The sequence below is a fragment of the Ursus maritimus genome, unplaced genomic scaffold, assembly GCF_017311325.1.
Source record: "Ursus maritimus isolate PB19 unplaced genomic scaffold, ASM1731132v1 scaffold_14, whole genome shotgun sequence".
In the NCBI taxonomy this organism is placed as follows: Eukaryota; Metazoa; Chordata; class Mammalia; order Carnivora; family Ursidae; genus Ursus; species Ursus maritimus.
Genome location: NW_024423786.1, coordinates 33785102 through 33800255, shown reverse-complemented (window position 1 = coordinate 33800255; position 15154 = coordinate 33785102). Strand labels below are relative to the sequence as shown.

The 15154-nt window shown below is 37.3% G+C and overlaps 1 protein-coding gene across 1 annotated transcript in view; it reads right to left on the bottom strand.

Annotated features, from left to right (window-relative positions):
* ERC2 (ELKS/RAB6-interacting/CAST family member 2) overlaps positions 1-15154 on the bottom strand; it is a 674422-nt gene that overhangs the window by 432744 nt on the left and 226524 nt on the right. Inside the window, exon 3 of the mRNA XM_040628134.1 lies at positions 9122-9196. Within this exon, the coding sequence (XP_040484068.1) occupies positions 9122-9196 (75 nt within the window). The remainder of the gene's footprint in view (positions 1-9121; positions 9197-15154) is intronic.

The window sequence follows — 15154 nt, the reverse complement described above, 5'->3', positions numbered from 1 at the left end:
TCCCACCATCAATATGAGAGTATGGTTTTTCCACATCTTCCCCAACCCTTGTTAGTTACTACCTGTCTTTTTTTTATTATTTTAGCCATCCTAGCGCGGGATAAGTTGTATTTAATTGAGGGTTGGATTTGCATTTCCTGTTGGAACATCTTTTCATGTCCTTCTTGGTCATTTGTGCGTTTTCATTGGAAAAATGCTTATTCAAATCCTTTGCTCCATTTTTAATCAGATTATTTGTTTTTTTTACTGGTGAGTTTTTCTTCCTTTATTTTTAAATGAACTTTTTACTTAAAGTATATTATACATAAGAAATTAGCTGAATCATAGGTTTTCAGCATGATGAATTATGACAAAGTAAACACACCTGGACACAAGCAAACCAAATCATGAAATAGAATACTACTTGTACTCCAGAAGCTTCCTTCATGCCCCCACCCAGTCTAAATAACCCCACACTCCTCCAAATTATCCACTATCCAGACATCTAACACTATTCATTATTTCTGCCTATTTTGGAATACACGCATATAAACAGAATCATATTGTATGTGTTCTTTTGTGTCTGGATTCTTTTGTTCTTTTGGGGGTATTAAATTATGTTGTTATATGAAGCAATAGTTTGGTCCTTCTCATTGCCATATAGCATTTCATTGCATGAATATTTCACTATTTATCCACTCCATTGTTGATAGCTATTTCACTTTTTTCAAGGTTCTGGTTATTCCACACTTAATTATGTTTTGAATCTTCTATTTAAATTGGGTCTTGTACCACCATTGTTAGATTTGCTTCTAGATATTTGGGGTTTTTTAATGCCATCGTAAATGATATTGTTTTCAAAATTTCATTTTGTAACTGTAACTGGCATGTAGAAATATGATTCATTTTTTAAATACTGACTAGCTATCTGGCTAAATTTGTTTATTAATCTAATTGTTTATATATGAATTCATGAGATTTTTTACACACACAATATTGGTGCCTCTGAATAAAAGTGCTTTTATTTCTTTCTTTATAATTCTTATACCTAGGATGTCCAGAACATTATGGACGAGAAGTGACAGTAATAGGCAATTTTGTCTTATTTTTTATAACATAAGGAAAGCTTTCAACATTTTACCAGTAAATATGATGTTGATTGTAGTTTTCTTATAGCTGCTTCTTATTAAATTAAGAAAATCCTCTCCTAATCTGAGTTTGCAAAAAAGCATTTTTTTCTTTTTTACATGGATGGATGTTGCATTTATCAAATGTTTTTTCTGCATTTATTGAAATTACATTTATGTTTCTCCTTTATCTTATTAATGTAGTAAATAACATTGATTGATATCCAAATATTAGTCCAACCTTGCACACTTGGAATAAACGCAACTTGGTCATGTCATTTGATTTTCAGTTCTGTAGGATATTTTGCATAAACATTTATGAAAGAGATTGATTGTAATTTTCCTTTCATGTAATGACTTTGTTGGGTACTAATATCAAGGTTACATTAGCCTCATAAGATGGGAAGTGTTCCCTCTTTTTCTGTTCTCTGGAATAGTTTCTGTATGACTAATGATAATTTTTTCTTCAAATATTTAGTAAAATTCACTGAAGAAGCCATCTGGGCCTGCAGGTTTTTTTCTTTGGTTTGGTTTTTGGATTTGAGGGTTGCTTTTTTGGTGGTAAGATTTTAAATACAGAATCGTTTTCTTTAATATTTAGGACTACTCAGATATTCTATTTCTTCCCATGCAGTTTTGACAAGTTGTATTTTTAAAAGAACTTATCTAAAATTTCAACTTTATTATGATAATGTTAATAAAATTCCCTCATATTTTTAATGTCAATAAGATTGACAGTGATATACCTGTTCAATCCTGATATTGGCTATTTTTCCCAATAATTCTAACCAGGATTTGTCATTTTTGTTAAACTCTTCAAAGAATCAGTGTTTGGCTTTGGTATTCCCTTCCAGTATATGTTTTATTTCTATTTCATTGATTTCAGCTTTTTTATTATTTCTTTTCTCCCACTTTCTTATGGTTTTATTTGATCTTCTATTATTTTTTGAACTTAAGAAGTCTTCTCTTAATCAAACTGAATGACTTGCTCTTCCCCAGATACTCTTCATACTTTCCAGCCTCCTTGCCTTTGCTCCTACAGTTCCTGCTGTTTATAAATCATCCCTCTCCCCTTTATTAAAATCATGCCAGCTTTTCAAGGCCCCCCTCAAATGCTACCTCCTTTAGGAATCATTCCCTGCCCCTCTCTCATTTGATATCCTCTGAGTCCCTGCAGTCCAGTTTGCCATTCTTAGATCCCAGCTTATGTACTTCCTTCCATTAGCCCCTTAAAAACTGAGTGCTCAGTTTTTCTGAAAGGTCTACCATGGTGCTGTGCACAAAATAGCTCCTCAGTCCACACAGGTGTTTGTGATTCAACTTCAGGAATTAAATTCACACAAACTAAACCTGTTCGTAGCAGGAATTATTGACTGGCAACTCAAATATTCAAACACATCATAAGAACAGTTTGGGCAAAAAAAGGAAAGAAGTCTCATCTTTTTTTTTAAAGTCTTCCTTGCTTCCAAATAACAACTATATATCATCCAGAGCTAACATTTAACTTGACATTTTGCTTTTTCTGGCTATCACTTAAAACCCACATTTTTTCCCCTTATTTAAGGAAAATAGTTAAATGGGACAAACTTTTTTTTTTAAGTTGAAAGATGAGACGATGAAGAAATTTCTCAAGAAAAAAATAAGCTAAAGGATAATTTCTGGTATCGTAAATGGATAGCACAAATCAAAAACACAGGGCTTTGCAAGTATGAATGAATTATGCTCCAACTGTTATAAAGACTTCAGTGCAAGACTTAAAACTCAGGAGGGAAATAGAGGGCATACGTTGGCAGTAGAGTACATATTTGGAGCCCTATTTGGAGGGCTGATAACACTTACATGTAAAAAGGATGCCTCTTACCTTGTAGCACAAAGCACATAACACTTTCCCAAAAATACCAGAGACCTCTCCAGCTCCCAACAGCTGCCTCAACCTGTTCTATGATACAAACTCCAGTGCATAATTTCCAAAATAAGTTTTTGAAAGAAAAACCAGTTGAACCTATGGTATGTCTTCAGTAAAAGCATACAGAACTCAGTTGCCAACTGTCTAGATGTAGGACCTTAGCAGGCTGCCTATCCTCCCTAAAACACAACTTCCTCATCTGTGAAATGGAGCTAATCATGCCTACTCACAGGTTATTATATGTTAGGTCCCTGCATCTGGCTTCCCATGTGTGGTTAGTGGTATTCAGGCTGTGGGCTGTCACCAATGGTGCAAGGTGGTATTTTTTTTTTGCTACTGCTCTTATTCTTTTTAACAGCCACAAGCAGAGTGGGGCATAGTTTTAAGGTCTAAAAGCCATCATAATGGCTTGGCTAGAAAAACTAGACTTGAAACAAATATTCTATGAACATCTCATCCTAAGAGAAGAAAACATTCTAAGTAGAGTGCAGGGTTTAGACTTAAACAGGTAAGAGTTCAGAAAATGGAAGAAATAAACATAGGGAGGCCTTAGAGCCAAAGAAAACATTTCAGCCACAAAGTGGTATTCTTGACTAGATCCCAGTACTCAAATGAAGTTTGAACTGGGAATTGGGATGCATTCAATGGCCTAGGTTTGAACTTGAAATCACTCCTTTCCTAGGTGTGTGACCTTGGGAAAAGTTGCCACTTTGCATCCCCTCCATGTCTAGTGGCTGAATTTGACCAAATAATCAGCATATCTTTTAACCCAACCGCAGCTCAGCTCCACTCCATGCAGAACAGCAGTCATCTGCCTGAGCAGTAAGACAAGACTTGGGCATAGGCTGTAACCTCTTCGACATCAGCCACAGCAACTTCTTTTACAACACGTCTTCAAAGGCAAGAGAAACAAAAGAAAAAATGAACTTGTGGGACTTCATCAAGATAAGAAGTTTCTGCACAGCAAAGGAAACAGTCAACAAAACAAAGAGGCAACCCACAGAATGGGAGAAGATATCTGCAAATGACACTACAGAAAAAAGGCTGCTATCCAAGATCTATAAAGAACTTCTCAAACTCAATACATGGGAAACAAATAATCAAATCAAAAAATGGGCAGAAGATATAAACAGACACTTTTCCAACGAAGACATACAAATGGCTAACGGACACATGAAAAAATATTCAAAATCATTAGCCATCAGGGAAATTCAAATCAAAACCACATTGAGATACCACCTTATGCCAGTTAGAATGGCAAAAATTGACAAGGCAAGAAACAACAAATGTTGGAGAGGATGTGGAGAAAGGGGATCCCTCTTACACTATTGGTGGGAATGCAAGTTGGTACAGCCACTTTGGAAAACGGTATGGAGGTCCCTCAAGAAGTTAAAAATAGAGCTACCCAATTGTACTACTGGATATTTACCCCAAAGATACAGACGTAGTGAAGAGAAGGGCCATATGCACCCCAATGTTCATAGCTGCATTGTCCACAATAGCTAAACTCTGGAAGGAGCCAAGATGCCCTTCAACAGACGAATGGATAAAGAAGATGTGGTCCATATATACAATGGAATATCACTCAGCCATTGGAAAGAACGATTACCCAACATTTGCAGCAACATGGATGGCACTGGAGGAGGTTATGCTAAGTGAAATAAGTCAAGCAGAGAAAGACAATTATCATATGGTTTCACTTATTTGTAGAACATAAAGAATAGCAGGGAGATCGGTAAAAGGAAGGGAAAAATGAAGAGGGGGTAAACAGAAGGGGGAATGAACCATGAGAGACTATGGACTCTGGGAAACAAACTGAGGGTTTCAGAGGGGGTGGGGAGATGGGCTAGCCCAGTGATGGGTATTAAGGAGGGCACGTATTGCATGGAGCACTGGGTGTTATATGAAAACAAGGAATCATGGAACACTACATCAAAAACTAATGATGTACTGTATGGTGACTAACATAACATAATAAAAAATTAAAAAAAAAAAAAGACAAGGCTTGGTCTTTAGTTTTAATAACAAAAGATCAACCTTGCCACTGGAGTTTAGCACCTGAATGCCAAGTCATATTCTTTGATCAACAACACAACTACAAATCAGCAACTTAGTCAAGCGCAATGTTGAATTGCTCAATGCTCATTTTCCATAGAAAAGCCTGGTGGGAACAAATGTTACTGAAGAAGAACCACTTATGATACACAATTGCCTGGCTGGTAATGTGACTAGAAAGCTAAACACCCACAATTCTCACTTTAGTTACCACAGAAATACTGTCACCTAGTGACATTATGCTCCTAGCTTCTTAATCCACTTTAGATAATAAATTCGCCAGATCAAATATATTTTCTGCAACTTTTACTAAATCCCTTACAGCACTCACTTAGGTCCCATTTGATAAATTCTGCTGAAGTTAGTGCTAGCATAAAGTTTGTTTTTCTTGATGAATGAGTGCCATTTAATTTATTAAGCAAATGAGAACTAGGAAACTTTGTGTATTTCCTGTTTAGCCTGGGCTGTTAATTTTAGAGTGAAGTTTACACACCATCCCAGTAATTATCATTATTCTGGGTTTGGTTTCTTTTTTGCATTTCCTTAAAACACAACTTTCTTCCTATCCCTTCCTTTTGTGATTATTAGAGCTGTTATAGCCATCTTGCTCAGATGCGCAGACAAGGGCTGTCTGAAAATAAGAGTTTACGTGAAAGAAGCCAATGAGAGAAAGTGGGATCATTAACATCCTTTGAGCCCCTGGATCAAGCTGTGCCTGAAGCAATACCATTTCTATCCAGTTGAGTGAGCCAATAAATTTCCTTTCGGCCTTAGCCATTTTGAATTAGAGTTTCTTTCACTTGGAAGATTTAACTAACAAAGAAAACAATTTTAAGATTATCTGACAAGTACTGTTGTTACTGTAATTCATTTTCTTAAAAAGAAACTGGGTACAGCTTTATCAATGAAACTCAGAAAGTGAAACCTTTGGACATCATCTTTATGTCATGTCAAATTTATAATAAAAGTAGGTTAAAACATTCTTTCAAAGGAATTAACAGTAAAAAAAAAAAATAAAGAGGGAAAAAGCTTTTTAACTACCATTTTTATTGACAGAACTCCATAAAAGCAGGAAAGAGGAGCTTAGTAAAGAATCTTTAGACACAAAAGCAAGAAAAGGAGGAGCATTGCACCATCTACAAGAAAACTCATTTCTGTGAGAAATACACACCATGTTCTAGTGCAAACCTGGAACATACCTGCCAGAGCAAATCAGGATCAAAATTAAAACTTGGAGCTTCCTGCAAGAAGATAAATCACAAATAACTTCATTCACTTCCTTTCATTTTCATTCAGATGACCTTAACCCCCCTGGCTCAATTGGCTGCAGTAGATGTGAGGGCTGCAAAAGAATTACTCCCGCTTTGATGCCAGCAGATGGCCCTCTCCAATGCTTGCCCACAGAGATGTATTTTCACAATGTACAAGCCGAGAGGTGCACGTAGAGATCTGCTGAAACCTCCAGACCGAGTTTCTAAAACTACTTGAATTCAGGCAAAATTTCACAGATTTTCACAATAAACAACTTTCTCAAGCTGATGCAAAGTGTATGTGTGGCGAAGATGAGGGGTCAGAGTTCACCCTCAGTTTCTCTCAGAAGCAAGGAACTAGTAGAGGTAATTTAGCCCTAATTCACGTCATCTCCCTGAAACTATAGGTCAAATTTTCTCTAGGAAAGTTCCTTTTAACTTTAGATTTTGTCAAGGCAACAGATGACACCAATGTTTACCCAAAGGTGTTTAAGTTAAAACACAACGATGTCTTAAGTTCCACCCACCAGGTTTAAGGGGCAGTCATATTTGATAGTCAACCCTAAAGTTTATAAAATACAGGTTTCTAATATTCCCTCCAAATTCGCAGGGATGTAATGTACAAAATTGGATGAGGTCACAGCCTCTGTCACAAGCTACACACACAGCTGAAAAGATGACCTTCTACCATCTGCCTCCATAACTCAATTTTTACATGGTGAGTATAGCTGCTAATGGGACCCAGACTTCTCCACTGACAAAACAGAAGGCAGTGGTTTGGAAATTAATACACATCCGAAAAACAACAGGAAAACTCCAGGCTCAATTCCCTGACAAGTATATTGATCATCATTTGTCCTAAAAATGTGTTCATTGGCATCCACAAAAGAAAAACTCCAGACTCAATTTACTGATAATATATGGATGTGAAATTTGCCCTAAAAGTCATGTTTTATGCCTTCCCATATAGATAGCCTAAATGAGTATATTTATTAATTTTTTTTGTTTTCTTATAAAACATACGATACTAGAAACACTCGTAAGTAAACAGATTTTTTACTTCTAAAAGTCACCAAAAGCTATTAATTGTCTTTGAATAGAGATCTTTACATGAAAAATGCCCACTGCTCTGGAAGAGATGTCATTCCTGGTTTCTCCAAAGATTCCTGGAATTCACTCTTACTCTTTTTCTTAAAAGAAAGGATAGTCTGGAAATAGATTTTATATACATCGTCTTTCCCATGAGTAACTGTGCCAGAGACTGGGGTGGTAGGCATGGAGGTGGGCGGAAGAAAGACTCTTTCCAAAAAAGTAAAATAAAATAAAATCTTTAAAATAATATCTTTTGTCTTTTTTCTTTTCTTTAAAAAAAAAAGAAAGAAAAGAAAGAAAAAGCCCTAACCAAGTTTCAAGTTTGGTTCCAGTGTAAAGTAAGGAAGAAATCTCAGTTATGAAACACTCCCCCACAAGTGTAGAATGATAAGTTTCTTTTCAAAACAAGTTTAAATTACATAAATTCCAAATGAATTGATAAGGCAAGATTAGCAAGGATTATTCAATCTTATTGGCATTTGGTTCCTTTGACAATATTCTTCAAACCAATTTGCTGCAAATGCATTATGAGTGTTTCAACTCATATAACCTCATTTGGGGGACACAGAGTTTTAAAAGCAAATGCTCTACATTATTTCCACAAAAATTCACTTGGATGAAGACACTGTCATTGACAAAAAAAAAAAAAAAATCCCAAGTCAGAACTGTACATGCCAAATATTCAATAACTGGTGTTAGTTTCTTTATCCCCAGGACTTAGGAATTTTTTGGCAGACAGTTCAAAATCATGTGCTATAAAAAAGACAAAAATCATTATCCTATCCTATCAGCAACCTACAGAATTCTCTTGTAGGCTAATGGTGATCAGCAAACTCTCAAATGTTAAACTCTGGAATACCAGATTGCAAACATCATTGTCATGAATTTTTTTTCTTCATGAAACAATTTAAATCAAGAATTATTTACTCTTAAGATAAACACTATTTGCTTCCTTCTGGCAAACACTGAAAGTAAAAAAACTTTTATTTACATTTCTAGATACTGACAAAGCAATTGGGTTTCATTTAAATCTATTTCTTAATCATACATCATGGCTCAGCCATCATCATTTATTTCATTATTCTTTAAATGCCCTAAATCTATCCATGAGGATCTTTGATTCTTTTAAATAACATGTCTCTATGCTTCCGCAGCTAACTAAGATACCTTATGAGTATTTAATAAGTTATTATTACTTCCAGACTTGGTTATGAGAAAATACTGAAGTCCTGGGAAAGTATTATTCTTTGAAAAGCGCATTTTGCTGAATGCATAATTTTAATTATTTAACGACTTTATTGCATATAAGGCAACTTCTCTTTGCCAAGTCTTAGTTTTTCTTAAGTGTCTTTTCATTGTAATGTGAATGAAAAGGGGGGAAAAATTATTCTAGCTTTAGAAATTTCCTTTTTTAAACACACACAAAACCTCCCCTAGGGTTGAAAGCATTGGCCATGCTCTGGAAATGAACCCAGCTCCTTTCAGCCAAGGGATACTTGAGCCCTTTATTCTTTTGCCTAGAAAAGACATCCTAATTAAAGGGCCAATAAATTAAATGTACCCAAGAAGGCAAAAAGATCCAGAAGAAAAGCACCCACCAGGGTGCCTAGAGAAAAACACAAGGTTCATTTCAAGTGTTTATGTTAGGCACGATCAAGTTAGAACAAACTCTGGAGGCACAGCTGTTTTTGACAAATGTGAACAGCTCCTACCTTCATTTCAATGACAGTCTGGAGAGCCTTCGTCTTGGCTGGCTCCGGCTGAAGTTGGCTCCTTCGGTGCAATTCCTGGGGAGGAACACGATAGAAATAAGCCTGACGGTTCATCCTTCCGTTATACCATGACCTTTACACAGGTACCACACAGCCCACTGGGTGCAGGCTCACTGTGCACAGACATAAACAAGCCACAGGTGACTCTTCCCCCACCCTCTTTAGCATCCCTCCTGCCTGGAGCCTGCGTTCCGGTGAAAAGCTCCTGGCACATGCGCTATTTCTGAAACTTCCATCAATAATTAATGTCAACTGTGACAAAGCCAGCAAGTAATCATAGTCCAAATACTGTTCAACACTGGGGCTGTTGCCCAGCCATCAAATCATAATTTACTAAATTACATTACTCTGTGCTCCCAATACAAACACAGCATGGAAACGGAGGAAAGAAAATGACTAACGTGGCTGCAAATCCACTGCACGCATGGCATTTTGCTACTGAGGTAGGTTTGAAATGAGCAATATAAGACCTTTTCAGTACCACTGTGTCACTTTTTGGAGTGAATTGATGTGATGAAACACTGTGAATATCTTGCTTCCTAATTTACAGTTTCAGTCCTTATTCAAAATCACATCTGTGTGTGATATGTTTATGCACTCATGATGCCAAGAAATTAAAATTGGCATTAATATCAACAGCGTTAGCAAGGAGACAAAAATGGTTAAAGCCAGATGCAGACCCAAGAACTTCTGGAATATGACAAATATAACTTTAGGTAAAACACAAACAACATAATTACAGTTTTAAGCTGGAAGGCTCACTTTTTGCATGCCTCTTCTCCAAAGAACAGTTCTGTCAAGACTTTGAAAGTTTCCTTGACAGAAGAAGAGATAAAGATAAGGTTTGTTCATTTATGCTTTGATTTTCTGAATAATAATTAGCAACAGTTTTATGAAAGTAGCCAATGAGAAGACTAAACAAAAGCACTCACATATGTCCATGCTGCTGATACAAGTCACCTATGGAACAATTCCGTAAGACTTATTTACTTGCAGAAAAATCATTTAAATTCAACATGAAGTAGTTCTAGCCCTTCTTATTCCATTGGGCCACAAACATTAAAAACAAACAAACAAACAAACAAAAAAACACCGCAGGCTTTAGAGAAGAGAACCAACGTGACGTCTAGCTCTTTTCAAGTAAAGATATTAAAATTATTTCTCATTCCACCACTACCATCTACTACCATCACCATTTCATAAAGACAGAACATATTAATGCAAACATTGCCAGAAAAACAGAGTCCCAAAATAAAAGATAATTCTTCTCAGGATAATAAAACAAACAATCTTTTGCCCATATTTTATTAACATTGTTCTTATTTGCCAGCAGCTGAAAGAAGACTGGTCTTGGAATGCTGTGTACATGTCTAGGGACCAGCCACTGGAGAATCACCACTAAAGCTCTAGAATGTAGCATTTCTTCCCAAAGTCACCACTGGCACAAACCAGCAAACCTATGCTAAACTACTTCTCAACCTCCAATTTGAGAAGAATTTGAATTAGTGCTTCCTAATTATTCAAAGTAGTCTCACATCATTTAAGACATTTTTTCCCTAACATATCCTTGGAAGAGATGGAGTCAAGTACTTCCAATTTTATGAATTGACAGACAGAAATCTCCCCTCCTTTTAGAGGCCCTGGACTAAAAAAAATAATCCAGCAACACTGGTCACTTTTAGACTCCGTGGAAATGGCAGAGATTTTCTGAAGGAATGACCTTAAAAGCAGCTTCCCTTTACTGAGCATCTACAATGTGCCTGCCACTACATGTCTCTTTCAAGTCTCAACACTTACCCTATGAAGAATCTGACCTGTGTGGTGAGTCCAGTGGGCTACTGGTAAACATTTAACAACCAGCACCCACCATGGCCAACTTCAAGCTACTTAAGTGGTATCACTGAATGCAAAGTTGGGAAGAGAGGCACAATAGCACCCCATTGTATAGTATTTCTTTTTTTTTTTTAAAGATTTTATTTATTTATTCGACAGACATAGAGACAGCCAGCGAGAGAGGGAACACAAGCAGGGGGAGTGGGAGAGGAAGAAGCAGGCTCATAGCGGAGGAGCCTGATGTGGGGCTCGATCCCAGAATGCCGGGATCACGCCCTGAGCCGAAGGCAGACGCTTAACCGCTGTGCCACCCAGGCGCCCCCCATTGTATAGTATTTCTATCATATGGACAAAATAAATGTAATAACCTCAGGAACATAAATAATAGTAAAATATAACAAAAAAATTAGTAAATCATGAGTTTTAATACAATGTCTTTAATCATGAGTTTGTATATTTAAATTGTAACATTATCTGTTAGAGCAAGTTTCCAATTTTGACTTTCATGGACCAGTACAATCCAGTTCCAGCACACCATTGGGTCAATCACATAAGGACTTCAACCTCCAAAGAAAGCTACTTAGCCTTCAACGTACTTCCAAGATTGCTGGAGTTCACTGGACCAATAAAATTTCATAGATAAAAAATGGAAAGTAAGTCACTTGTCAGAGTTGCTCCATGGTAGGTGGGAGAAGAAATACATTTCACATGTCACTAATTCTGATACCACGTGGCATCAAAAGCATCTTAATGAAAAAAAGCTGAGAATCGAATTCATGGTAATTTCATACTACAGCCAAACCCAGTTCCAGAATAAAAATCATAAGATAATTTGAGGAGAGAGGTTAAGCTTCCATAAAACAAGCAAAAATAATTAAGAAGCAACTAAGTAACACAAGTAGAAAATAAAAACCATAGGGTAAAGGCATGCACTATTATAATTTCTGCCAAGCGCAAAAACATTTTTAAGGGCAAACATGCAATAACAAAGCTAAACTTGTAGAAATAGTTTTGAAAAAATGGAAAGAGGGGCCCCTGGGTGGCTCAGTTGTTAAGCGTCTGCCTTTGGCTCAGGGCGTGATCCCAGAGTCCCGGGATCGAGCCCCACATCAGGCTCCTCCGCTGGGAAGCCTGCTTCTTCCTCTCCCACTCCCCCTGCTTGTGTTCCCTCTCTCGCTGGCTGTCTCTCTCTGTCAAATAAATAAATAAAATCTTAAAAAAAAAAAGAAAAAAGAAAAAATGGAAAGAGAGTTTTCATTGCTTATAATTTTATAAGTTCCATTATAGTGTAAACCAGCTCAAAATCCAGATTGGGCCCTTAGACTCTGTGTCACTCCTTAAAAAGTAAAATAAAATAAAATCTCCAATAACCTGAAAATTGCAATATTCCTATCTTAACTATACTATATTTCAATCATTCCTGACTTCACAGTTACTGAGGATCACCTTAATTCCTAAGATGCCAGGAAAGTGAAGATCGTAATCCACATACAGATATCATGGACTGTCTGAAAGTTCTGTCTCAGACACTTCATCCATTTCTGAGATTTAGGATCATTAAAATACTCACTCTGATTGTAGCAGACAGGAGCAGTTGTCTGACTAAGATTTGTGCTCCTCTTCTTTAATGTGGAGTGTTGTTAGGAAGCATCACCACCACTGCCCTTGTATCAAGATGGTGCCATGTGACTTATTTCTGGCCAGTGGGATATGCGCAGAAATGAAGAACTCAACTTCCATAAAAACCTCTTACTCTGTCCACAATTCTCCCTCTTTTCCTGTCTGCTGATTAAAAGTAAAGAACTCCAAGATCCAAGAAGATAGTAGAACTCCAAGATAAAAGGAGCCAGGGTTCCTGAAATGCCACATAAAAAGGCCACTGAACACCCACATGGGATGGTGGTGTGTGTGAAAAAGAAACCTCTGTTCAGTTGGCCTCTGCACTTTCAGACTTTCTCTGTTAAGATCCCAGTCTTCTCTGCCTTAACTAGTGCAGTGACTATAAGGAAAAATAATACCTAATCAGCCCTGTGTTGGTTGTAGCTTTTGAATCACAAAAGTGATTTTAATGAGTGCTTGCCAAATTTCTCTAAATAGACAGTAAGATGTGTTGGTTGCTGGGTGTTCCAACTATGCCTAACTATCTGAAAAGTGTACCCATTATGCACTAATCCTAAACTACTAAACAATTTCCCTAGAAGCATCTGGTGTAGATATGCGGGAGTACAAGATTTAACTTACTCTGGTAGTTTTTAAAGGACAATATTAAATCAAGTACAGCAGACTTGTGCTTTTCTGGGTCACTGATCTCTATAAGAATTAGATGGAATTAGATGGATTCTCTCCAGAAATGGGTACAAAAGCACACACAAACAAAATGGTGTGCCCATTTTGGCTGGTTCACAGGACCCGCTCCAGCACCTGGGAGGTTCATCTTCGAACTGGACTATAGGCTAAAAAACATTTATTGAGAAGGAAGAGCACTGTATGGGGAGTCAGGAGCCCACAGTCCCAGCCTAAGACCTTGGGCACACCTCTTCCCCGCTCTATACAGAATGGGGAACTTTATGAGTGGGTTTCTTTGAACATCCAGATTTTTAATAGGCAGCTGACTTTGAAATGCTGATCACTGGCTGTTATTTCCAGTTATACCAATTCTCAGTTTTAAAAACAGAATAAAAATAAAAGAAGAAAATTGGCAGCATCAAAAAATTTAGTATCTCACTGTGACACTGTCACCTGGAATGTATATTTTCCTATCATTTCAAGACAAGGTTGGCCTTAGCTGGTCTAAAACTGCCAGCTCCTCCAGGTGACCAATATAGAAATACACCAAGAACCCAGAATTTTAAGCATGAAATCTCAAGTGGTTCATTAGGATGACATTTCTGGGAAGTTAATGAATATCTAGAGTCTAGTGAGTTAATGTGGATGGACACTAGCTTCCAAGATAAGCCTGGAAGAATAATGTTTGCACACAGCATCTACTCTCTTCAGTAGGAAACACACACACACACACACACACACACACACGCATGCACGCACGCACGCACACACCCAAAACTTCAAAACTTAACTTTCTATGCAAAGGTAATTCACTATTTTTATCTGACCTTTCCCCTTTACTCTTCTGATAATCTACTTCTATGGAACAAACCACCCCAAATTTAGTGGTATCAGACCACCACCATTTGATTATGTTCATGAATTCTAGATCAGGAATTTATAAAGGATAGACTGGGGAAGGCTTGTTTCTAAAGCATGATGTCAGGGACTAGAATAGCTGGGACTGGTGGATCCACTTCCAAGGAGGCTTCTTCACTCATGTATCTGGTGTGTTGGACAAAAGAAGACTTGAAGGCTGGGTTTCGCCAGAATATCACCTATATATGGTGACACCTATATATTGCCTCTCCATGTGGCTTGGGCTTCTTCACAGCATGGCAGCCTCAGGATGTCAACCTCTTACATTTAGGCGTAAAGACACTTAAGAGCAAGCGCTTCAGCAAATAAGCCAAAGACTGCACAGCCCTTTATTACCTAACTTCAGAAGTCCCATAGCATAACCTCTGTCATACTCATTGGTTGAAGCAGTTACAAGCCTGCTCAGATTTCAGGGAAGAGTGCCAAAGAATCTGAAGCCATATTTTTAAATTACCACTTTTGAGGAACAAAACCAGTTGAAGAAACTGACAGGAAAGTAGCACTATAATCTCAAACATCAACTCACATCAGTCTTAAGATATGGCAGATTCATATATTCAAATAATAATTTGATGCAGGGCATATAGGAAACACAGCAGTGTGCCAAGCAGACAAATACCCCAGCCCTTATGCATTTTTAATTTCAATGAGAAAGATGCACAATAATTTAAAAAGGAAACCAAACCAGTTTGTTATTAAGTGTTTTAAAGGAAAATAAGTCAGAAAGGTGGAACAGGACACACTGTGTGAGGTAATCGATTGCAACTTTAAAAAGAGTGATTAGGGAAAGCTTTGTGCAAAGGTAACATTTGAGCAAAATCTACAGGAAATGGAGGAACCAGTTGTAACAGACATTCCAAGCAGAGGGAATAGCAAATGTTTAAGTACCAGGCTAGCACTACATAAGGGATGGGGAAAATAGCAGGTCAGAGAAGT